General features: G+C 46.1%; 2 protein-coding genes across 3 annotated transcripts in view; one reads left to right on the top strand and one right to left on the bottom strand.

The window, feature by feature from the left end:
* BBOF1 (basal body orientation factor 1) overlaps positions 1 to 13,573 on the top strand; it is a 30,387-nt gene extending 16,814 nt beyond the window's left edge. Inside the window, exons 8-11 of the mRNA XM_075614733.1 lie at positions 4,939 to 5,432; positions 9,519 to 9,623; positions 10,835 to 10,903; positions 13,265 to 13,573. Of these exons, the coding sequence (XP_075470848.1) occupies positions 4,939 to 5,432; positions 9,519 to 9,623; positions 10,835 to 10,903; positions 13,265 to 13,394 (798 nt within the window). The 3' untranslated portion in view covers positions 13,395 to 13,573. The remainder of the gene's footprint in view (positions 1 to 4,938; positions 5,433 to 9,518; positions 9,624 to 10,834; positions 10,904 to 13,264) is intronic.
* Positions 12,392 to 22,607, bottom strand: ALDH6A1 (aldehyde dehydrogenase 6 family member A1). Of its 2 annotated transcripts, none has more exons than XM_075614735.1 (12): positions 22,505 to 22,607; positions 21,519 to 21,566; positions 21,057 to 21,131; positions 20,508 to 20,669; positions 20,141 to 20,219; positions 19,611 to 19,913; positions 19,192 to 19,313; positions 16,316 to 16,505; positions 16,045 to 16,226; positions 15,778 to 15,957; positions 15,244 to 15,342; positions 12,392 to 15,141 (listed from the first exon to the last, which is right to left on the bottom strand). In XM_075614735.1, exons 1-12 carry the CDS (start codon positions 22,529 to 22,531, stop codon positions 15,037 to 15,039), a joined length of 1,572 nt encoding a protein of 523 aa, XP_075470850.1. In that variant the 5' UTR covers positions 22,532 to 22,607; the 3' UTR covers positions 12,392 to 15,036. The 2 variants fall into 2 exon arrangements, with proteins under 2 accessions (XP_075470850.1, XP_075470849.1); XM_075614734.1 differs by having other exon boundaries at positions 22,484 to 22,546.
* Positions 22,608 to 26,392: the final 3,785 nt, after the last annotated feature.

The following is a 26,392-nucleotide window of genomic DNA, read 5'->3' as shown; positions in this document are numbered from 1 at the left end:
TATCCCTGACTCAGGGTTGGAAGTGGCTTTTCCACTTCCAACATCAAAACACGGTACTTTTGCAGTCTTACACAAATGAACAGAAAGATTGAACCTGTTTGGGGAAGAGGCTTCTCCCCTCTGTAGTTCAGCAGCCTTCCAGCCTCCTGGCTCTTGTGGGGAGACCCGAGCAAACAGGAAATCAGTCTTTCATACCTGATTCCTAATTAGCATGACAGGTGACAGAAATCAGGCAGCAGACAAACTCTGGTCTGGATCTCTCATCCCTCAGTTCCAGCGCTTGCCAAACTGTGGGATGGAGTGTATGTATTATAAGGCTGCACTCCCAGGCCAAACAGGATAGAAACTGTCTAGTATCCTGGGAGCCCTATATACGGAATTTATTACCATCCCCTGGTTTCTGTCACAATATATATATATATATATATATATATATATATACATACACACACACACACACACACACACACACACACACACACACACACACACACACACACACACACACACACACACACACACATATATACAGTATATTAAAAAATAATAGTCATTACTGTTCTGTGGCTAACGAAATGCTTTTATTTGTACGAGCTTTTGAGATACACTGATCTCTTCCTGGGGCGATGTTACATTGGGTAAAGTAGGAACATTTTTTACTTTCAAACAGGGCAGTGAGAAAGGGGAGAAAAAACGAAGCACTATATCCAGTGCTGATGATGCAGCAATAAAACCACCAGGCGTACGTTCCCATAAAAATAAAGCTATTTCATGGATCAAGAATATAAGTTACAAAACACACCAACGCGTTTCGGACTTAGAAAGTCCTTTATCAAGATGAATACACAAACAACATAAGGAGTGCAATTTATACTTACCCCGGCGCCGCCGGGACCAGTTGCGATGACTTCCGGGTGCGTCACGTGACGCGGGTACATGACCCGTGACGTAAACACGCCGGTAACCGCAGTATGAATGCATAACCAATAACAACGAGCGACGTCATTGCGCAGGAGGACCAGAGGGGCACGGCATGTGTGTGAAACGAAACACACTAAATGCCAATACAACCCCCTCTAAGTCCGTAATGATGGAAAACGGCGCATGACGTCAACACGTCGATCGGCACGTGACCTGTCTTATAAATTACACTTAACCTTATTTCATTTTTATCCATCTATATATTTATGTTCCATCAATACCCTTACAAATACTACACAATTCGTAATTACGATTTATGGATATCTAATATCTGAGGTTGTTATTTAATTGCTAGATAATTGTTTTTAACATTGTTTTAATTCACTTGTTTTTTTTGTATCCATAGAGTTAATCATTGGGAGTGCTACTGTTTAGTATTAATAAAGTTTATTGTCTTGATTTATCTTTATCCCGACCTGTAGGGGCCATGTTGCCTAGCAGCACGATGCATCGTGACGTTTGGTCACGTGCCGATCGACGTGTTGACGTCATGCGCCGTTTTCCATCATTACGGACTTAGAGGGGGTTGTATTGGCATTTAGTGTGTTTCGTTTGACACACATGCCGTGCCCCTCTGGTCCTCCTGCGCAATGACGTCGCTCGTTGTTATTGGTTATGCATTCATACTGCGGTTACCGGCGTGTTTACGTCACGGGTCATGTACCCGCGTCACGTGGTGCACCCGGAAGTCATCGCAACTGGTCCCGGCGGCGCCGGGGTAAGTATAAATTGCACTCCTTATGTTGTTTGTGTATTCACCTTGATAAAGGACTTTCTAAGTCCGAAACGCGTTGGTGTGTTTTGTAACTTATATTCTTGATCCATGAAATAGCTTTATTTTTATGGGAACGTACGCCTGGTGGTTTTATTGCTGTATCATCAGCACTGGACATAGTGCTTCATTTTTTCTCCCCTTTCTCACTGAAGATTATCTACAAACGGAGGCACATTCAACCCTGAAGCACTGGACACATTGGACTTGCTGTTTATCGTGGATAAAGGATCCCATGTGAGTTTACTCCAGTTTGACCCCATTTATTTTGTCCTGATTAATAGGATGTTTCATCTACTGGTCACTGGCAGGTGTTCATGAATTTATCCTTACCGCCTTGCTATGTGGGATTATTTTCTACCAGGCTGCCTCCATTTGGACACCTATACATTATAGGGTTGTTTTTCTATATATATTTTCAGATATTATTCCACTTTGACTACGGTTTTGTCTTTAGAGCACCATACAATATATTTTTTCAAACAGGGCAGCCTGGCATGTTATCTGTGGGTGAAGCCTATCCCTCCCCCCTGTGTAGTGTGCGATTTCTGACTTTGTGTTAAATGGTCCCTGAATGTTTGTGATGTAAGAGTGTGTGTGTATGTGTGTGTGTGTGTGTGTGTGTGTGTGTGTGTGTGTGTGTGTGTGTGTGTGTGTGTGTGTGTGTGTGTGTGTGTGTGTATGTATGTGCATGTAAATATACATTTCTAAAGCACCCACAGTGTATACGACGCTTTACAAAAGGTGTGGAGGGTAGTGTATACTAATGGTGTGGGGAGGTGTTGAAATGCATTACCTCTACATACATACATACATACATACATACATGGGTCTGTGTGTATCTATATAGCAGTATATATACTTGTGTAGGTCTATCTATTTATATAAAAATACATAACATGTGTGGATCTGTCTATCTATATAATAGTATATAACATGTGTGGGTCTGTGTGTGTATCAATATAACAGTATACTGTATATACATGTGTTTGTCTGTGTGTGTATCAATATAACAGTATACTGTATATACATGTGTGGGTGTGTATCAATATAACAGTATACTGTATATACATGTGTGGTCTGTTTAGATCTGAATAACGGTATACAACGTGTGGGTTGTGTGTATCTGTGTAACAGGATAGAATGTGTGTAGATCTGTGTGTATCTATATAATAGTATATATACTGTACATGTGTAGGTCTGTTTGTATCTATAAAACGGTGTATATACACGTGTGGGTCTGTTTGTATCTATATAACGGTATATATACACGTGGGGGTATGTGTGTATCTATATAACGGTGTATATACACGTGTGGGTATGTGTGTATCTATATAACGGTGTATATACACGTGTGGGTATGTGTGTATCTATATAACGGTGTATATACACGTGTGGGTATGTGTGTATCTATATAACGGTGTATATACACGTGTGGGTATGTGTGTATCTATATAACGGTGTATATACACGTGTGGGTATGTGTGTATCTATATAACGGTGTATATACACGTGTAGGTATGTGTGTATCTACATGTAATCCTCCTTGTCCAGCTCTATAGTCACATCAGGTCACTATGTATATGGCTTTGCTCAGTCTCCCATACCTGATCAGGGTGCTGGATCCGTGCAGGCTGGGCGTAGATATACTGATGGAATAATGAAGGGCGCTGTAGGAGATGTGTGCAGAGGTTTTAAAACAGGAGACTTATTTTAGAGGAAAAGAATATAGGCTTTTATTAGCTGAAGCTTTCGCAACATAAAATCTGCTTGTGTTCAGCATACAGGAGCAAAATAAACACACCTGGCTCCTCTTTGGAGCGCTGACTGTACAGTGCTTAGTCTATCTGCACATTGGGGGGCTAAGCCCCTTATCAACGATAACCCACGAGTCAGACATAGGCAAGTTTTACCAAAGGCCAGCCTGGCTGGGATAGGGGGTGAAAAAGTGCATGGGCAGGGTGCACTCCGCAGCGGTCCAGGGTGTCTCCCTGAATCAGTGGTCTCTCTTGCGTGGTCCAGTTGTAGTAGCTTCCTGGATCAGAGAGTCCAGGTGCACGGTGCCTTCTCTTGCGCAGTCCAGGTATAGTGGTCATGTTATGTGATGTCACGTGACCCATGGCGTCATTTGATGCCGTCTTGCTATGGCGACACATCGCCCAAACCCAAGGTAAGTCAGTTACAGAGGCATCGCACGCTCCCCGGCATTTAATTTAAATGCTTTGGGGAAGAGCGCAGGACCTCTGTAACGGCTGCACCCCGCCAAAAAACCTAGAAAACTTAAAAAATACTTTAGCAAAAGGTTTAACCCCTTAGTTGCCATGCTACACAATTTAACCGTTTCATGGCTATATCGTGACAGTACCCGTCACTGCATTATATCCTTAACAGTGCCCTCTAATACCGCTAGTACCCCTAACCCTAATTCAGATCACTCCAATGTGTAACGCTAGCATTATCCCCAATACAGTGTCTTTTAGAAACCCATTGTGAATTCTAATATTCTATTGTTCTACAGAATGACCTCTAATTCTTGTCCGTTTCAGTTTCATTTTCTTAATTAAATCCCTAGTCTAAAAATGTTGGTCTCGCTCTCAATGCGATTCCTAAATACAATGTTATGTTCTATGCCTAGCCCAGCTCTCTTCAACGATCCCAATCCTTAAAACCACATATTGCTCACCCGATTATTAACCTCCACCCGAATACAACACCCCTTATTGCTCCTTATTAACTAAATAGAGAGACTGCATAGCGCTTATAGTGCCGGCGCTGCGACCGATGACGTCACCCGTCGCCGACGCCATTGCGCTATTTGTAATTCAAGTTTAGGCGACGTCGCTGGCTACAAGGCCAGTGACGTCGTAAAACGGGAAGGCAGAGGGGCGGAGAAGCTCTCTGATTGGCCACAAGGAGAGACAGTCGCCGGAAAAAAAATCAAATAACAGTGACTACCAGATTTTGTGTAGCGCGGTCGTGCCGCCGCGTGCACTATAAGCGCCGACGACGGCAACAATGCATTTGTTTTGGCGTGACGTTGCAGCGCCGGCACTATACACGCAGCCTAACACTATTGGCTGCAAAATGTTGTTAAAAATATCCTGCTTGTACTATTATTTTTGAGAGCTGTTTAACATTGCGACTGTGCTGCTCTCTTAGTTCCAGTGTTACACCTCTCATTACAGGAAACCAACGTGCTACTGGTGCAGGAGAAGGTGCTTCAAGCGACTCAGAAGAAAGCACAGATAAAAGAGTTACAGCAGAGTGTCAGGAACCTGCAATCGTCTCTGGAGCGCATGAGCCTGGAGTTTGAGAGCGAGCTGCAAAGGAGAGAGCAGCAGTCACAGGTGCAGAACCAGGCAGGGGCTGTGGAGCTGCAGAAGCTGCAGAAGTTAGTGGAGATAAGAGAGCGAGAAATGAACCGAGTGAAGAAGCTGGCCCGGAATATTCTGGAGGAGCGGACAGAGGTGGAATGTTTCTTCCTGGAGGCCCTTGGGCAGGTGAAACAGGAGATCATGTCGAGCAGAAACTATTACCGGCAGGCAGCACAGGCAGCCTACAACAGCAAGATGATGCAGGCAGCTGCAGGGACAGACCAGTACCCCAAGACCCGAACCTTTCATAACAATGAGCACAGCACCAATGATGTGCACCAGGATCTGAGAGAGGCAGAGACATGGTAACCCTCAGAGATATATTAATACTAAAAGCGTGAGCCCAGGACACAACCTCTGGGCACTCAACACTGCAACCAACACACTGCCTCACCCCCCCCCCCCCCCCAACGCTGTACCCAGCACACGACAATGCACCCAGTACTCAGCCTCACTGTAATCACAATACAGCCAAAACACTGCACCTAGGACACAACCACACTGCCAGACTGCTATTTAAACAGGTTTGTAATGAACACTTCAGCTTGTGAGCACTGTTTGAGCTGGGCCTGTTTGAGCTGGGCCTGTTTGAGCTGGGCCTGTTTGAATGAAGTGCAGTTGGATCAAGTTGGAAATAAAACCAGGAGTTTAAACATAAAAAAAATTGAAAGACGGTAGTTAGATTGGTGAACTAATTGGTTCGTTGTCACTTGTTACTCCATAATTACATATCAAGTTTTCTCTACGGCAGAGTTTGCAAGCAGCGTAATGAGCAGGACTGAGAACGCCACGCAGTACACATCTTGCACATGTATGTGCACTTGGAGCAGCCGTTCCAGGGAGCGTACCGCTGTGTGTCTCTGTGGAGACTCGGATTATTGATCTGAAAAGGCACGTTGAACATTAGCAATCTTTAAAGGAATATATTGCTCACCGAGCAACCCCTAGCTGGGACTAGTGGTGCGCGAGATTTTTATGGGGGGGCGCGGCGGTTACAGAGGCCCTGTGCTCTTCCCCCAAGCATTTAAATTAAATGCCGGGGAGCGCGCAAAGCCTCTGTAACTGACTTACCTTGGCTTTGGGCAACGCGGCGTCAAATGACGCCGTGAGGTTATGTGACGTCACATGACCCCCCTGCGTCATTTGACGCCACGTCACCATGGCAACGCACGTCAGATGATGCTGCGGGGTCATTTGACGCCAGTTCCTAGGTAAGGGGGTGCGCGAGCAGGCAGGGGGGCACAGCGCAGAAAGCTTGCACAGCCCTGATGCAGAGGGTGGAGCTGTGAGTGAGGCCCAGGAACAGGTAGGTAGCTGGCTAACAGTTAGAAGGGGAAGAGGCAGTTTAAGCAGACTCATCCCAATACATTTGCCAGATTGAGTGAATATATTGGGGGAGACGGGGCAGAAAAGGCAACACTGGGTCAGAATGGCACAGGGGAATTGGGCCTCCAGCACAAAGAGGACTCTACACTCAGATATCTAGGCAGCTTGTGGTGATAAGAAACATCATTAGGAGGATAGACAGAGCAGTCTGTTGCAGTGACCCAAGAACCGAACAGTTTGTTGTCTCCTGGATGCTCGTGTTTGGCATATTGCGGATCGGGTATACAGATTGTCAAGAGTTGCGGGGAATGACCCAGCAGTCTCGGTAGACATTGCCACCATAGACAAAATTAGAGAGAGATGGAACGAGGATTTCTGGGACCTAGGCTGCAAGCTTAAAGAGGCAGTCCAAGGGGCACTTAAAAAATATATATTTTTTGTTTTAATATATGCAGCCTTTGATTACCTTTATTGAAAACGAATTACCTAAGCTGCCGAGCGATTCGTTCTCCCGTGATCGATCAGCAAAAATCCTGCAACCCAGGGTTCACTAAATGGCCGCCTTTCAGTTTCAATCAAGCCTTCAGTCAGTGTAACTCAGCAGTTACAATGTATTCTTAAATTACTAAGGTAACAGCATCTATTGTTACAGTTTGCAGCTGAAACTGCTGGGAACATTAGCAACAAATGATCACAAACAGGAAAGTGTTGGAAACATCTTGCACTGCTTGGGAAGGGTGTTAAAGCAGCAGTTCAAGCAATATCCTACATGTGTTTTTTAATAAATCAGTTCTGTACTATGAGAAAATACTTGTAGCATTTAAATTAAAAAAAATATTAAAATATATGTTTTAAAGAAATTTTTAATGTTTCTAATGTAGGAAGTATTTCCAAAGTGACAGTCCCCTTCCCCTTCTGATAGGCTCTGGCTCTTGAGCCCCGCCCTCTCTCTAGCAGTGCACCAATTGTATCTAGTAACTGCCCAGTCAATAATATTCCAGGAACTACATTGCCCAAAATGCTGTGCAAGAACTGAATTAAATAACCCGGGGCAAGCGATCGATTACAGTCGATCACAGGAGAACGGATCGATCTGCAGCTTAGCTAATCACTTGTCAGTGTTCAGATTGTTTTGATGCACATATTGAAGGGGAAAAAAAAAATATATATCTATTTTTTAAAAAAACGTCAGCTTGAACTGCGGCTTTAAAACCTATAAATCAAAGGATGCTCATTATATTAAAACTCATTACAAATTGCATCAAGTTGAATAAAAAAATGTAGTAAATATTATCTAATACTACAGTACTAATTTATTTTCAAAAAAATTAAAAAAACACAGGTAAGATATTTCATGGAGTGCTCCTTTACGGCGAGGGACCTTCCAAGGTAGGATTTACACAAATACTACTAGTACCCTGTACTACCACAGAGAGGCAGCTGGAGCTCAGGGAGGTTAATGCATGGCTAAGAAACTGGTGTAGAAAGGAGGAGTTTGGGTTTTTAGAGCACTGGCAGACCTTTTCTGAGAGATGCCGTCTTTATGGCAGGGATGGACTGCACCTTTTAATGAAGAGAGCTCTTCTGTGCTAGCAGAGAGGATGCTTACAAGGATGAAGCAAGATGTATTGGGCTAGACAGAAATGTATAGGCAATAGCTTTGGGTTATGGGGCTGGAGAGATGAGGAGGGGGGGGGGGGGAGGAGACAGCTCAATAAGTAGGGATGCACCCATATTAAATACAGAATATGAGGACTAAAGTTCATGGAAGGAAAATGGCAGAAGCAATATAGATAACAGATTAGTATAACATCTAAACAATAGCACAGCATGACAACAACCTTACGTGTCTGCTCGTTAATGCCCGACAGATAAAACGGGGAAATAATAACCGGGAAGGAGAAGTATGATATTACAGGCATTACTGAAACACGGTAGGATGAAAATCATGACGGGCGGATCATTTAGAGGGTTTTCTCTTTTTTCGGAGGGATCGAGCAACTAGAAAGTGGAGTATGTTTATATGTTAAACCGGATTTAAAACCTATTATAAAGGGAAGATTTAGGAAGGGGTTGGAGAAAATGAGATTGAAATATACAGTGGAGGTAAAATGTACAAAAGAATGTGTAGGGATGGGCTATAGGCAACCAAATATCTGAAATTGAGGAAGCCAAAATACTTTTGAAAATGGAAAATGCAGCACAAACTAGGTCATGTTTTTATTATGGGGGATTATCCGGTCATAGACCGGAACATTAAGATTAGCAGTACAGCTACAGGAAACGTGTTTTTTCGGGGGTTGTTAAAGACAATTACATGACCCAAATTATTGAGGAACCAAAAACGAAGAAATTCAGTTTTCACCTTATGAGACATAATTGGCAAACGTATCACTTGGGTACTTTGTTTGCTTACGGCTAAGGCCCCGCTCCCTCAGTCAGCGCGTCCGCACTGCAGACAGGCGGGGCGCTGACAGACACAGACCGCGATATGCGGTCTGTAGGGAGCCGGGAGTGGGAGGGAGGGGGGCGGGATCTGATCGTGGTGCTGTCCACCCCCCCACACACATACATACACACACACACACACACATATACACACTCACACACACACATACACACACACACACTTTAACCTGCAGCTCCTTCCCTGCTCCCCGCCCAAGGCGCCTACCATCTAGCTCCTTCCCTCCCCTCCTCCCCATTGGCTGACTCGCGTACCATGTGACGCGTCGCCGCACGGGAACACAATTCTCTTGTATCCCCTGCTGGCTGACGCGTCACAGTATGTAGTCAGTTTGCAGTGAGGAGGGACTGGGACCGGATCGTGAGGCTAAACAGCAATAGTGAGTTGCGCTCACGCGGCCGCCCGCGCCACCAGGCGCAGCGGGTCCCAGCCATACCTCTGGATTAATATAACTATAAATATAGGGCGAGTATCTCAGCCCATTCATTTTAACGTAGATTGAACTTAATGGACCTTGTAACCTCATGTTACCGCCTTAAGTTTTGCCTTTGGTTGCATCGGTGACTCAGGTCCTTCACCCTTGCTCTTCTCCCTTTAGGACGCGTGTCCAGGGCAGGAAAGTGGACATTAAAGACCTGACTTGGGAGCAAAAGGAGGGTGTCCTCAGGCTGCTGTTTGCAAAGATGAATGGTTTCAACGTCAGGTAAAATCTTTTATTATATAAAATGGAAAAAAAAAATGGAGAAAGTGTTCCAAAGACATACAGAAATCTTCCAAAGAGCAGGGCACAGTGCATCTGTATCAAAAACACAAAATGTATTGGTACACAATGGATGTCGGCGCACAAATCTAAAAACATTTAAAACCTAAGTAGCGTGAGAGCAGATACCCTTAAAGGAGCAGAACACGTTGGCTTTTGTGTTAATAGGTGAAAAGCAGGGGGTCTCCGGAGCTGAATTGCATTAATTTCAGCTCCAGGGACCCCCTGGCCCCCGAGATACGTACCTCCGTACTGGGTGCCGGTAGCAGCTACATACATTTCGCTCTTTGCTTCATCAGGGGGGGGGGGGGGGTTATTAGCAGATATTAGGGTTTCGTGAGAAAGTGGTGATGGATGACAGTTTGGAGAAGTTAAAACGAGAGGGAGAGGTGAGGAGAACGGGATAGGGGTGACAGAGTTGTGAAAGCCCGGTGTGGAATGAGATGTCGAGTTGTGACAGATAGTTGAGAGAGTTGATAAAGATGCGACAGGTGTGTGGCGAGAGAGGTTCTGCCGATACTTGTGGCCGGGAGGTTAAGGACAGTATTAATGCCAGTGGCAGGAACAGTATCAGCTAGAAAAAATGAAAGCAGAGCAAAACTTCAACAACAAAAAAAAGGGTACCAAACCCCAGCAGCGTGGGCCACACGGAGACCATATGCAAAAAACATATTGGTGGTGGCCACAAAAATAGGCACATCTTAAGTTGAGCATTGTAGCGAGATTGGTATTGCGATGAGATGCAGGTGAAGCAACATGTCGGGTCACTACTGGACCCTTCCTCAAATGTTGCGTCACCTGCATCTCCTCGCAATAACAATCACTTGCTACAATGCGCCGAGCTGAGCTGTGAGCTTTTTTGGGTCGTCTTGACAAAGGTCTAATTTGTGGATCAAAACGTTGATCCTTCTTTCATTAAATCATTTTCCAATTTCGAATAAGCCCTCTGGTGTTCCACCTTTTTCCTCCTTGGGAAGGATACTCATTTACTACTGTTTACACACTTGTCTGCGATAGATTTGCACCCGAGGTGTTTCTGATAGGGCAAGGGAGTGCACCTTTTCCCTCAACTATAGTATTTTTGGGTCCACCACCATTATATTTAATCCTAGGTACAGTATGAGCACAGGTCTCACGTTTGTATTTTTCTCCAGGAAGAAGAGTCGAGGTTTAGTTCCTTCACCTTTAGAGGCAATCTCAGTAAAGGCAGAAGAGCATTCCAGGTGAGAACTGAATCATTCTGTATAAAGCAGAACAGGGAATTTGCCTGTCTGGGATCATTCTCTGCCTTCCCATGTTTTGCACATAAGCAGGGTGCTCTGTGCGCATTCAACACCTTATCACGTAAATATAAACATTATAACTATTATATATCCTGGCTTCCTATCAAATCCCGTATCACACACTCAATTCTCCTCCTCACTTTTAAAGCTTTACACTCTTCTGCTCCTCCTTACATCTCAGCCCTAATTTCTCGCTGTGCACCATCCAGACTTTTGTGTTCTGCTCAAGGATGTCTTCTCTCCACCCCTTTTGTATCTAAAGCCCTCTCCCACCTTAAACCTTTCTCACTGCCCCACACAGGAACACTATTCCTCTCAATATCCGACTAGCACCCTCTCTATCCACCTTTAAGACACAACTCAAAACACACCTGCTTAAGGAAGCATACGAGTAGCTCTGAGTGATATTTTTACACTGCATACATAAACCTTGGCCCCTTGCAGACGCACTTACCAGAATGCCCTTCTACTGTCTCTGTACGTCCTTCCTACCAATTAGATTGTAAGCTCTTCAGAGCAGCGACTCCTTTTCCTAAATGTTACTTTTATGTCTAAAGCACTTACCCCTTTGTGTTATGTACACGATTGTCACGTGTATTACTGCTGGGAAGCACTATGTACATTAATGGCGCTACTGTATATAAATAAAGATTTTCATACATACATAAACTATATACCATTTGGGACTGAAGCCCAGTAACTAACCCCATTTGATAGCCTAATGTTAAACATTGCTTTGAATTATTTTCATACTTTGACCCATTCAAGTTATTGGGCCAGGCTTCATAAGTTGGCCAGGATTCATTTAAACCAGGGGTGGCCAACTCCAGTCCTCAAGCGCCACCAACACATCAGGTTTTAACAATATCGCTACTTCAGCACATGTGGCTGAAATACTGAGCCACCTGTGCTGAAGCAGGAATATCCTTAAAACCTGCCGTGTTTGTGGCACTTGAGGACTGAAGTTGGCAACCCCTGGTTTATTAAACAATATTCTGGGTTTTAGATACCCTTTACATGAAATACTCCAAGCAGCCGACGTGATTGAACCAAATGAGAATCCTTGTTGCACCCTCAGAACGTGTCACTCGCCCACTATAAATATCCACGTTTGGGACGGGGCACTTTACTCACAAGAATTAAAGCTTTTGTTATGCAGAAAACACGTTCACCAAGACCAGCTGCTACGGAGGCCGATACCGTAAAGGGAATAAATGTTAATAGATAAAGATGCCAGATTAATAGTTCAGAAAATAGGCTAGGTGGACATGTGCTCCTTATCTACTTTGTACATCTACAGAGCTTTTTCCCTGAACATTGATAACCAGGGGTTTCACAATATACAGGCTTAATGTGGGCCGGGTACCGCTGCCGTCCTTGCCATGGAAGTTACTCAGTGTGTGCCCTGCAGTGTAAATACTGCCATACTTCTGGAATGATTACATCATTTATTTGTAATGGGCCAGCTCAGTACAATAGGGTTGGAGGATGAAAAACAATTAAATAAACATTAACATTCATTGTTACAGTAGGTAAGGAGAGCCCTGCCCCAAGGAGCTTACAATCTATAAGGAAGGGTACGTGGAAACGTAGTGTACAGGGGGAGAGGAAGGTTGGTGTATTGGACAGAGCAGCTGGGTCAACAAAGGTCTGATACCCGTAGGCTGCGGTCCCAGTCATCACCGTGACACTCGTGCCCGGCGGGGGGGTGGGGGGGGCGGCGCATGCACATTGCTAACCGCGATCTGAGGGGAGAGGGAAATTGCGATGGGAGGGGGCGTGGTCGGGAGTTTGCGGGGGCGTGGCCATGACCTCACGCAGCTGGTTCGCCCTCATTGGGTGAACCGCCGGCAGGGGCGTGGCCACACCTCCGTCGCAAGTTCTACACTCAATATCATTGAGTTTTTAAAAAACTGCCAGTACGGTGCGGCTGCACCTTCAGTGGGAAGGCGAGTACTGGGCCCAGCCCCATTGAGGGGCGGTGCTTAGTGCGCTGTGGCAGTCACTGGGACCGCTGCCTTAGACTGCGACCAAGAGATTCGGAGGTAACGTGATATCTGCTGGACAGCAAACAGAAGTAATTTGTTCTGTGCAGCAGCCCTGGGCGCAGAGGAAGTGTGAGGGGCGTGGGAGAGCACTAAGGGGAATGGGGAGGGTGTGAGGGGCTCACAGGAAGAGAGGGCTGCAGACGCAAGCTGTGACCGCACAAGGTGAACACAGTGTAAGGGGACATAAAAGTGTTAGCCCTTGTGATACGTTCCAAAATATTAGTGTTATTTATTATTATATTTTCATTTTAAGGGAGCCTAATGAGGAGCCGGACATCTCCAGCACAACCTTCCTTACCCAGCACGTTCCAGAGAACCCAGCAGCCAGTCTAGTGCTCCCACATATCCACACGGGCAAATACCAGCTCATGCCCTGCGGGTGAATGCCATGGGGCCCATATCGGAGCCTGGGAAACAATGTGACAGCTGAAGTTTGGTAATATGTATTCGGGTGCTGCCCTCTCCAATTATGTCTGCGAATAATACAATCAGCTCATGTATTTCAGAGATTCGTTCTAATCACAGGATACGAAGTTACAAATAAAGGCAGTTTTGCTCACTGCTTGATTGGAGTCTGTCATATTAGCTAATGAGCTATATCTGCTTAAAAAGATGCCTCATCTACAAGGTTTACAGGTTTAAAGGATTCAGGTTGGAAGGATAGAACGACAGCAGGGGGATCTGTGCACTGCTAAATCTCTCACATCTGAAACCCAGGGACCTATGCAAAGTAAAACCAATGAAGAAGCAGCCGGGAGCAGTACAGGGCCCAGTAAGCAGTCCGCACTCGGACAGAGAAGCATGTAGCACATTTGGGAGGAGGGGGGGAGGGGGGCACTAATGCCAGTCCACAAGTGTCACCATCAGTTCTTCTGGATACTCCTACTTCAGCACAGGTGGCTCAATCAAAAACTGAATCACCAGTGCTGAGGCAGGGGTACCCCTAATACCTGGCCTGTTGGTGGCCACCCCGAGGTAGCATGTAGGCACAGACATTGGTGTTCACTGTATGCAGAAAAGGGAGTATTTTAATTCTGTGCTTACTTAAACGAGCCCCTCCCCCCATAATAAATATACAACACGTGATCAGATACGTTACTGCCTCCGCAGCACGAAAGGGGTTAAAGCCAAAATATTTTCTCCAGATGGTATTAAGGAGTAAACATTCCCGTTTCCAATAGTAAAGTAGCGGCCACCTTTGTGACGTGGGCATGGGCAACAGACACACATGGGGAGGGTGACAGTGAGAGGACATCTTTAGGATTTGATCACCAATAATATTAACTATTTCAAAGCCAAGTCAAATACTATAGTATTCCTGCTAGCATTTTAGTTTTATTTATACCAAAACACAAAGATCCTTTCTGAAGAAATCTGTTCATCCTTCCAAGTTCTTTAATGGATATTTGTTATCCTAATGATGGAGTTAGATCAGAAAGTAAACAGTAGAAATAGGAAGCAGTGAGGTCCTCCCTAACTTAGAGCAAAGAGCACCTCAGACTTAAGGTACCGGTGTGATACATACAGCTGTCCAGAAAGAATCACACAGTCCGTCCTCGGACCCAGACGAATAGGGTCCTATCCATACAGAATGTGCCCTGAATAGGACCCAGTAGCAGACGCCAATCCAAGAACAGGCAGCAGGTACATCACGGTGGAGGGTTCTGATGCACATACAACGTGGAACAATTTATAGCACTCAGCAAAAGATTTAAAGAAGGCAGCAGAACAAGGGGAGACGTGACTGCGAGCACCACCCAGCTGCAGCATGGGCACCCGATACCAGGGAGCAGACACACAACACTTCCGGTGAAAAGAAGAAGAGCAGCGACAGGAGCAACCATGGAGCGCTTCAGAGTAAAGACACACTTATGATAGACTTGTGCTGTGATCTGGGCGCCTTCGAGGAGGAGCCGTACACTACACAGGACCGCAGCAGGAAGCGGTGAGGGATGCAATAAGCAGACCTATTCCAAAAGCTAGGAAGGGCTGATGTCAAAAGTACATGTGGTTGGGGGGCCTAATTTAGCGGCCCATGGTTGGCATCACCACGGCTGGAGTGGTCAAAGTGGTGTCTTCTTCCTTCCACTGAGAGGTGACCGTCTTTAGCTGGGTGTAGAACTGAATCCCCTGAGGAAAGAAGTTGGAAACCGAGGGTGAAACCAGATACTGGAATGCAGGTATTAGCCCCTGTGGAGAGTGGAGCCCCTTGCAATACCCTTCCCAACATACCTGCTTGCCGTAGAAGTTGGTGTCACCCCGGAAGGAGTCACGAGATCCCGTGAATGAAAACATGGGAAGTGGCACAGGGATTGGCACATTCACCCCCACCTAAAAACAAACAAAAAACACAAAAATCAGCAACTTCAGATCAATTCCAAGGACCGGTCACCTTCTCATCGACAATGACCCCTCCCTCCCCCCCCCATCCATAGGCAGCCCTCACTAGAGTGCCTACCACGGCTAGCTATAAGATCAGATCTATGAGTCAGTGTCAACTTTCCAACCACATGAAGCAAACAATTCACCACCTGCCCCATCTTATTTTACTACAAATCCCTAGGATGCTTCACAATGCACAGGTTCCACTTAATTTGTCCAGAAGTACACGCTAGCCAACCTCCCACCCGCTGCCATAGCAAGCTCTCTTTTTCCTCCCCCATCAGAGCTACACACCAGCCATGCATCTCCCTCCCTTCTGCTCTCCTCCCTATCCCCATCAGAGCTACAGGCGAGCCATACACCGCTCCTCCCAAGGGTACGTACCTGCCCCACGTCCACCAAGTGAGTGTATTTTCGGGCGGTTGCTCCATTCGTAGTAAAGATGGCAGTTCCATTACCATATGGGTTTTTATTCACCATCTCAATGGCTTCGTCCAGTGTCTCCGCCTCTAGTACAACCAGAACCGGCCCAAAGATCTCCTCTTTATAGCAGGTCATGTCCGGCTACAGGAACCAGAAGACACTACACATTTAACCCCAAAATCATGTGTACTCAAAACCACTTACACCTCAATTCCGCCCCTTTGTTACCTTCACGTTTCCCAAGATCGTTGGCCCCACAAAGTTGCCGTTCTCGAAACCCTTTACTTTCACATTCCGGCCGTCCAGCACCAGGGTCGCCCCCTCCTTGACACCGCTTTCTATCAGACCGCATACTCGCGCCTTCGCCCCCGGGCTAATAAGGGGCCCCAAGTCAGCACCGGGTTGATCCCCTGACAAAAGAAACCACAGCTATGGGCCCTCCAATAAGGGCCGGTCAGCCCCATATAAAAAAAAGAGACTGCGGAGGTTCCTTTCTCACCAGCATTAACTCGCAGCTTCGCTGCTCTTTCCACCAGCTCCGGTAACCAATTTTGTGCCTCCCCAACCAGGACCGCAGTAGAGAGTGCCATGCAACGCTGCCCAGCCGCACCAAACGCTGCTCCCACCAGCTGGTTCAATGTGCTCTCCTTATTGGCATCCGGCATGACAACCCCATGATTCTTAGCACCCTGCAGGAGAAACAAGTGTGGACCGGTGAGAGTGAACGGACCGAGCACTGCACACAGTTTGTGTTAGATCAGTATTGGCGATTCCTAGTTGCAGAAGAACTTACACTCTAGTATACGAATATTGCTAATGGGCCCTTTGGAATGTGAATTAAAGAGAAGAGCTTGGAAGTAAGGTCAAGATGGGTAGTATATTTTGGTTACATCAAACAGCATAAAAACCACAACCACCGTGTCTCATAGAAAATGGGAAATTTACCTTCCGATATTGCTGTTTCGTCAAGTCCTCCATGAGCAGACACCTATGGGTTAACTCCTCCATATAGCTGAAGTAGGATAAGACTGCTATAAAAAGGGGGTGTTACCCATCCAAGGTCAGTTATCCTCTGTCAAAGCCTTCTTCAAAAGGAAGGAACAAACAGAGATGGATGCACCTGGCCATAGATTATTCGAAGAAACCAAAATATAGATACACCTCCAATGTACTTCTATGACAGACACCAATGGAATGTCCCAGAGCAATTTTACGACTGTTGGGAGGGAGTACTTCTCTCCTGAAGCACCTTTCTTCCATCTGCTGATGATTGAACATCCATTTACTAAGCATTACCGCCTTGACCAGGTTGCGGTCTTACAAATTTCGTGGGCAGAGGCATGAGCCTTTTCTGGCCATGAATTTGCCATGACCCTGGTAGAGTGGCCTTTAACCATACTGGTGGTTTATTTGCTGCTGTGTTGTATGCTTCGCAAATAGCTGGCTTCATCCATCTGGATAGAGGCAACCGATGCTGCAAGACCCTTCCTAGGTCTGTCAAAAAGCACAAAACCTGGAGGTTTTGCGAATAATATCAGTGCTCTAACATCTAGATTGTGCCACTGTCGCTCATGATCACAAGTTGGGTTCGGACAAGATGAGGGCACCACAATGTCCTAATTGGTATGAAAAGCTGACACTATAGTTTGAAAAATGTGGAACAGTCCTCATCACTAACTTCTCTTGGTGTATCAAAGAATGTTCACAAGATAAATCACGGAGCTTCCCAACTCTTCCGGTCGACATAATTGCGATTAGAAAAATGACTAATGGCGAGTAAATTCATATGGAGCTCGTGAACTGGTTCAAAAGCGGGAGAAGAGTTGTTCTAGGGCTCAATTTAAGTCCCACAGCAGGAACAGCGATGCTAATAGTCTAATTCTAGAAACGGTTCTCAAATCTAACAAATAATAGGCTCAAGGACAATTGGTTTATGATAAAATGCCCCCAATGCAGAAAGTTGAACCTTCAAAAGAAGCTGGCTTTAATCATGTATGAAATCTCTGCTGAAGTCCAATATATTGGTGACCAATTGGAAGGGTTCCACCTTCCTAGTTTTATACCAGAGGATGAATGTCCTCAAGATTCGATATGGACTAGATGTCACTTGTTTCTTGGAATGTATAAGTGTTGATATGACTATCTGAGAATCCTTGTGCCCTCAATGAAGTTCTCAAGTTGCCTGCCGTCAAGCTCAGGAATTGAGGTTTGGAGAGGAGAAAAAAAACAAACAACACACACACACACACACACACGCGCTTGTGTCAATAGTGTTGGAAATGCTGGGAGAATTCACTGCTCTTCTGACAAACTTCTTAAATCCGCAAACCATATCCGTCTGGGCCAATATGGAGCCATCAGCAGAACGTGAGCCCGGTCTCTTGATCTTGTTCATTACCTCCGCTTGCTGGTCCTGTAACAGACGGAGCAAACATGCTGCTAATCTACTATCCACTAGTGAACAAGCAAGTGGGGGAAACCACGCCCTTTTTAAATATGTCCAGATCCAGTTTCCTCCCTGGTGAGGGACACTCCGGAAGTGCAACCGAGGCTAGGAGTTAGTCAGAAAAAGCTCTGCGTCAGACGCGCTCTGTTGTGACATCACCGCATTCCTCCAAATTCCCGCAGGCTGTACCACGCGGTCAGTCAAGACTGCTCCAGAAGGAAGACTCCTTCCAGAGCCAAGGAGAGGGCTGGTTATGGTTCCTCCTGCTGGATCACCATGACGGAGGATAGAAAGCGTTCAGTCTTGGAGGTACGGCGAAGGTAGGGAAACCCCCTCCCCTGCTCCGATCAGGGCAGCACAAGAGCGGTTCATTAAAAAAAAAAAAAAAAAAAAAAAAAGAGAGAGAAGAAACTGCAGACGTTCTTCCCTCAGCTAAGGTAGGACAGATAACAGACCTGGGATGGGTAACGCCCCTGTTACAGCAGTCTTAAGTCTTGTCCTATGTCAGCTGGATGAAGGAATTAACCCATTGGTGTGCGCTGTAGAAAAAAATAGAATATTGATGGAAGCGTTGCCCAAATGCATGACCAACATGAGAATCGTGTAGTAATTAGTGTAGAAGTTTGATCGCTTCATATATTTCTTTGTAATCATTTTTTCCATTCTATAAATTTCCCCGCTTGTGAGGCAGAACAAATTCTGTAAAAGGAGACCAAGGCTACTTTGGTTATTCAATGACATACCTTCAGAAACATTACATTGGACTGACTTTACTATACCTAGTTGGTTGGGTGTGTCGGTATCCAGGTGGGCAATTGATTGACTGCCAATAGAAAACTAGTATCCATCTCCTACAAGCACATGTGCACCAGCCTCTGGTGACATCATACACACCCTAGTGACCCCCAGACCCTTCTCCCCCATTGTACCATGTTGGATTGCACCCTCTTGCCGTTCCGTGACCCCCTCTCGTAGATGTATTCCCCTGCTTGGTTGGAGCCCACAAAGCTGATTGCTCTGATGGCCGGATGATCGCAGATAAAGGTCACGGCTGTGAGAAGAGGAAATGCAGAACCCACCGTGAGCGGCTCCTAACCAGCACCACAGAACCCCAAACAGAACCCTCTGACCAACAACCCAACCACAAACCTAAGCCCACTCACAACCAACCCCTAAACTCATCACCCCAACCACAGAACCTGCCGTGTATCTGCACATTACAGTTTCCCCACTAACCCAGGTCCTTGTACACTGCATGTCCAAGGCATTGCTGCCGCCTCCTCCAAACATATAGTACTCCTCCCGTGACCCTCATGACGTGTTTCTCCCCCCCCCCCACGTCTCCTACCTGCATGCTGCCCGTGGATGATGTTCAGGGTCCCGTCGGGAGCCCCCGCGTCTTGCAGCAGGCGAGCGAGCAGCATTGTGGCCCCAGGAACTCGCTCTGATGGCTTCATCAGGTAAGTGTTCCCACACACCATGGCCATGGGAAACATCCAGAGGGGAATCATGGCCGGGAAGTTAAAGGGCGCGACGCCGGCACAAACTCCCAGTGGCAGCCGGAAGGTAAATGTGTCCATGTCCTTTGTGATGGATGGGAGAGTCTCCCCCAACATGAGCGAGGTCACGCTACAAGCATGCTCCACCACCTCTGTGCAGGGGTAAAGGTTAAAGGTCAGCCAACACCAAACAACCTCTGTGAAAGGTTAGCCCGTGAGGAGGCAAAGGTCAGGGGTCCTCCACTATAACAAGGGCAGCACCCCCACACTAACCCATCTACCTTTTATCTGTGTGGGATATTAAAAAATAAAAAAAGGATATAAAAAGGGAGCTGCGTCCCCCCTCTCCTCCCCCCCCCCCCCCCCCCCCGAGCCTTACGCAGTCCTCGGAATACATCTCCCTCAGCATCAGCCAAAGTCTTCCCCTGCTCCAGCGTGATCAGACGCGCCAGCTCCTTCTGCAAGACACCTCGTATGAAAATCACAATCCAGATCCCACTCCCCACCGAGCTCCCTGTCCCTGAGCTACACAGCCCTCTCAGACCAGAATCACCCCCATGAGCTATAAGCCTCCCTGCCCCCTCCCCAAACCAGTCACTTCCCCTGTGCTAGAGAGCTCAAACTCTAGACTAAAAAGACCGCTTCTAAACTGGAGATGCTCTTTTAGATCCCCCTCCCCTCCTGTGCATGCACCCCACTGTTACCCTGTGAGCCCCCCTCAGCTCCCCCCCCCCTGCAGGATTCACCAGATTATCTTTAATGAGCTGCTGGTAGCGGAAGAAGATCTGCTGCCGGTTCAGGATGGAGGCTTCAGACCAGGCTGGGAACGCACGCTGGCAAGAGCTGACCGCTGCCTCCATCTCACCCTGCGTGGCCTGGGGCACTCGCCCAATCACCTCGTTGGTGGCCTGAGGTAATGACACAAGAGATTACCTTTATCCCAAGACAGTGTAACCTGGATGATGGATTTGATGAGCAGTTTGGAAGTGCGTGACCCCAGCCTACACACCCAAGATCATCACTATAACAGGATGCAAATGTCCTTTGAATAGCATATATAATAAAGGGCCCTATAACAGAACATTACAATAACCCATCTGACCTATTGAGAAAAGAATGCAACATTTCCCCAGTAGCCTCTCATAGTGACAGGCGAAACCCCTAGGAGAGAGTCTTAATCAGGATATGACAGACTGAGTTCCAACACCTACCAAATGGCAAACTCCCATTAAACCTCTCCCACCAGATGGCAGGATAGCCAGGCCCCCTTTAGCAAGCCACTGCCGCTTTCTTACCGGGTTGTGAATATCGATCCAGTCTGACGTCTGTGAATCCACAAATTGCCCATTGATGAAGAGTTTGGTGCGAGGCTGAAGAAACAATGAGGGTCAGTAACCTGCTAAACCGCTCACCCAAACAGCCGAGCCAACCGTGTCAACTGAGCTAACCCATCCCAACATCTAATCCCCATCTTGTAAACCCACAAACTACAATCCAAGCTACCCACCCCCCCCTTCCAACCCAGCTTACTAATATGAAGACACAACTCTAACCAGAATATGTTGGAGGGTTAGAGAAGGCAGGAACCCCCTTGCCAAACCTCTCCCCACCAACTTAAACCCATCCACCTTCAGCCCAAAGAACTGGGAGGCAAGCTAAAACCTCCAGTTGACCACAACCCTATTTATAATCCCAACACGGATGTGCAAAGATTCTGCACTGACAGAATCTCTGGGGAGGAGATGCCGAGGACTCACCACAGCAGCCGAAGAGAAGAAGTTCACCTGTCTCAAGTGAGCCGAAGCCTGAGGAGACATCAAGAGAGACTGTTACCAGTCCAGAGACTCTCCCACCCGAGAGACGCCCCCCCACCGAAACTCTCTCGAGAGATAGAGAGCCCTGCCGACTCTCCCACCAGAGAGTGACAGCCCTCCCGAGAGAGACCGCCAGCCCCAGACTCTCCCACCCAATAGAGACCACCACCCCCAGTGACTCTCCCACCTGAGAGACCACCAGCCCGAGAGACCGCCAGCCCCCAGAGACTCCCCCACCCGAGAGAGAATAACCTCTCCTTCCCATAACAGGTGCATGAGTGGGATGTCTATGTGTCCAAGGAGGAATGAGAGTTTTCCGTGCCAGATTCTAGTCCTGACAAAAGGACACATCCCTGTACATCACTATTTAATTGTCAATATTTCGGTTTAACTTGAGACATGGGGATTATGAATATTTATTCATACAGATTTATATTAAAAAGCAATGTGTCTTTTGTGTAATAAGGCATTGGGGCATTACAACTTCGGTGAAGCAGAACTTGAACCTACAAGTGATTGATAAGGATCTTTTAGATAAATACATATATATTAGGAGGGGGTGGAGAGTCAGTGGGCGAGAGAAAGAGGGTGGGAGAGTCAGTGGGCGAGAGAGCGGGTGGGAGAGTGGGTGGGAGACTCAGCGAGGGGGTGTAGTGAGTCAGTAAGGGGGCAGAGAGTCAGTAAGGGGGCAGAGAGTCAGTAAGGGGGCAGAGAGTCAGTAAGGGGGCAGAGAGTAGGTAAGGGGGCAGAGTCAGTAAGGGGGCAGAGAGTCAGTAAGGGGGTGTAGTGAGTCAGTAAGGGGGCAGAGAGTCAGTAAGGATCCTGATACTATACATGGTTTAATGTACAAATGATACTATCATTATACCGGATCTCTCCCGCGGAACCTGCACTCACATACCCATTACCGATATAGACGGAGCACTCACTCTCATAACCTGTCCGAACCGCATCATGTTCCGGGAGTAGCACGTGACCTAACCTCGTCCCGTGCCTGAAATCCAAAGACGCGACGCCCCGCCCACGTCCTCCTCATTGGCTGTGAAGGGCACGGCCCCCTCTTTCCTGATTCCAATTGGTTAAACCACTCAGCTGTTCGAACATGTCAAGCGCTGAGCTTGGCACCGCCCTCTCTACGCCGGGATTGGTTCGCTCACTCTGGGTACAGCATGTAGGACGCTCTCTGATTGGCTATCGTTTCTCTTAAGTTTTGCGTCACACTGAGGGGTCAGAGTATTACAATGATCACAACCTGAGTAATGAGTGTTACCTGGGGAATGTGTACCATGTTACTCAGAGCACATTATTACTAGGGGAATGTGTACCCATGTTACTCAGAGCACATTATTACCTGGGGAATGTGTACCATGTTACTCAGAGCACATTATTACTAGGGGAATGTGTACTCATGTTACTCAGAGCACATTATTACCTGGGCAATGTGTACCATGTTACTCAGAGCACATTATTACCTGGGGAATGTGTACCATGTTACTCAGAGCACATTATTACCTGGGGAATGTGTACCCATGTTACTCAGAGCACATTACCTGGGGAATGTGTACCATGTTACTCAGAGCACATTATTACCTGGGGGAATGTGTACCATGTTACTCAGAGCACATTATTACCTGGGGAATGTGTACCATGTTACTCAGAGCACATTATTACCTGGGGGAATGTGTACCATGTTACTCAGAGCACATTATTACCTGGGGAATGTGTACCATGTTACTCAGAGCACATTATTACCTGGGGAATGTGTACCATGTTACTCAGAGCACATTATTACCTGGGGAATGTGTACCATGTTACTCAGAGCACATTATTACCTGGGGAATGTGTACCATGTTACTCAGAGCACATTATTACCTGGGCAATGTGTATCCATGTTACTCAGAGCACATTATTACCTGGGGGAATGTGTACCATGTTACTCAGAGCACATTATTACCTGGGGAATGTGTACCATGTTACTCAGAGCACATTATTACCTGGGCAATGTGTATCCATGTTACTCAGAGCACATTATTACCTGGAGAATGTGTACCCATGTTACTCAGAGCACATTATTACCTGGGGAATGTGTACCATGTTACTCAGAGCACATTATTACCTGGAGAATGTGTACCATGTTACTCAGAGCACATTATTACCTGGGGAATGTGTACCATGTTACTCAGAGCACATTATTACCTGGGGAATGTGTACCATGTTACTCAGAGCTCATTATTACCTGGGGAATGTGTATCCATGTTACTCAGAGCACATTATTACCTGGGGAAAGTGTACCATGTTACTCAGAGCACATTATTACATGGGAATGTGTACCATGTTACTCAGAGCACATTATTACCTGGGGAATGTGTACCATGTTACTCAGAGCACATTATTACCTGGGGAATGTGTACCATGTTACTCAGAGCACATTATTACCTGGGGAATGTGTATCCATGTTACTCAGAGCACATTATTACCTGGGGAAAGTGTACCATGTTACTCAGAGCACATTATTACCTGGGAATGTGTATCATGTTACTCAGAGCACATTATTACCTGGGGAATGTGTACCCATGTTACTCAGAGCACATTATTACCAGGGCAAAGTGTACCCATGTTACTCAGAACACATTATTACCAGGGCAACGTGTACTCATGTTACTCAGAGCACATTATTACCTGGGGAACGTGTACCATGTTACTCAGAGCACATTATTACCTGGGAATGTGTACCATGTTACTCGGAGCACATTATTATCTGGGGAATGTGTACCCATGTTACTCAGAGCACATTATTACCAGGGCAAAGTGTACCCATGTTACTCAGAACACATTATTACCAGGGCAACGTGTACTCATGTTACTCAGAGCACATTATTTCCTGGGGAATGTGTACCATGTTACTCAGAGCACATTATTACCTGGGGAATGTGTATCCATGTTACTCAGAGCACATTATTACTAGGGGAATGTGTACCATGTTACTCAGAGCCCATTATTACTAGGGGAATGTGTACCCATGTTATTCAGAGCACATTATTACCTGGGGAATGTGTATCCAAGTTACTCAGAGCACATTATTACCTGGGCAATGTGTATCCATGTTACTCAGAGCACATTATTACCTGGGGAATGTGTATCCATGTTACTCAGAGCACATTATTACCTGGGCAATGTGTACCATGTTACTCAGAGCACATTATTACCTGGGGAAGGTGTACCATGTTACTCAGAGCACATTATTACTAGGGGAATGTGTGCCCATGTTACTCAGAGCACATTATTACCTGGGCAATGTGTATCCATGTTACTCAGAGCACATTATTACCTGGGGAATGTGTATCCATGTTACTCAGAGCACATTATTACCTGGGCAATGTGTACCATGTTACTCAGAGCACATTATTACCTGGGGAAGGTGTACCATGTTACTCAGAGCACATTATTACTAGGGGAATGTGTGCCCATGTTACGCAGAGCACATTATTACCTGGGGAATGTGTACCATGTTACTCAGAGCACATTATTACCTGGGGAATGTGTATCCATGTTACTCAGAGCACATTATTACCTGGGGAATGTGTACTTGTGTTACTCAGAGCACATTATTACTAGGGGAATGTGTACCATGTTACTCAGCACATTATTACCTGGGAATGTGTACCATGTTACTCAGAGCACATTATTACCTGGGGAATGTGTACCCATGTTACTCAGAGCACATTATTACCAGGGCAAAGTGTACCCATGTTACTCAGAACACATTATTACCAGGGCAACGTGTACTCATGTTACTCAGAGCACATTATTACCTGGGGAATGTGTATCCATGTTACTCAGAGCACATTATTACCTGGGGAATGTGTACCATGTTACTCAGAGCACAGTATTACCTGGGAATGTATACCCATGTTACTCAGAGCACATTATTACCTGGGGAATGTGTATCCATGTTACTCAGAGCGCATTATTACCTGGGGAATGTGTATCCATGTTACTCAGAGCACATTATTACCTGGGGAATGTGTATCCATGTTACTCAGAGCACATTATTACCTGGGGAATGTGTACCATGTTACTCAGAGCACATTATTACCTGGGGAATGTGTATCCATGTTACTCAGAGCACATTATTACCTGGGGAATGTGTATCCATGTTACTCAGAGCACATTATTACCTGGGTAATGTGTACCATGTTACTCAGAGCACATTATTACCTGGGCAATGTGTACCCATGTTACTCAGAGCACATTATTACTAGGGGAATGTGTACCATGTTACTCAGAGCACATTATTACTAGGGGAATGTGTACCCATGTTACTCGGAGCACATTATTACCTGGGGAATGTGTACCCATGTTACTCAGAGCACATTATTACTAGGGGAATGTGTATCCATGTTACTCAGAGCACATTATTACCTGGTGAATGTGTACCCATGTTACTCAGAGCACATTATTACCTGGGGAATGTGTACCATGTTACTCAGAGCACATTATTACTAGGGGAATGTGTAGCCATGTTACTCAGAGCACATTATTACCTGGGGAATGTGTATCCATGTTACTCAGAGCACATTATTACTAGGGGAATGTGTACTCGTGTTACTCAGAGCACATTATTACCTGGGGAATGTGTACCATGTTACTCAGAGCACATTATTACCTGGGGAATGTGTATCCATGTTACTCAGAGCACATTATTACCTGGGGAATGTGTACCATGTTACTCAGAGCACATTATTACTAGGGGAATGTGTATCCATGTTACTCAGAGCACATTATTACCTGGGCAATGTGTATCCATGTTACTCAGA

This window comes from Ascaphus truei, chromosome 9, assembly GCF_040206685.1.
Source record: "Ascaphus truei isolate aAscTru1 chromosome 9, aAscTru1.hap1, whole genome shotgun sequence".
Taxonomy (NCBI): domain Eukaryota; kingdom Metazoa; phylum Chordata; class Amphibia; order Anura; family Ascaphidae; genus Ascaphus; species Ascaphus truei.
Note: the sequence above shows the minus strand (reverse complement) of the source record. Positions and strands in the feature narration are given on the sequence as shown.

Excerpts from the sequence above, each read along its gene's own strand:
- ALDH6A1 (XM_075614734.1), bottom strand. The coding sequence starts at position 22,531 with ATGATGCGGTTCGGACAGGTTATGAGAGTGAGTGCTCCGTCTATATCG. Across the intron at positions 21,567-22,483 it reads TGAGTGCTCCGTCTATATCG|GCTTCGGCTCACTTGAGACA; the intron begins GTAATGGGTATG and ends ATGTCTCCTCAG. Across the intron at positions 15,958-16,044 it reads CGATCTTGGGAAACGTGAAG|CCGGACATGACCTGCTATAA; the intron begins GTAACAAAGGGG and ends TGGTTCCTGTAG.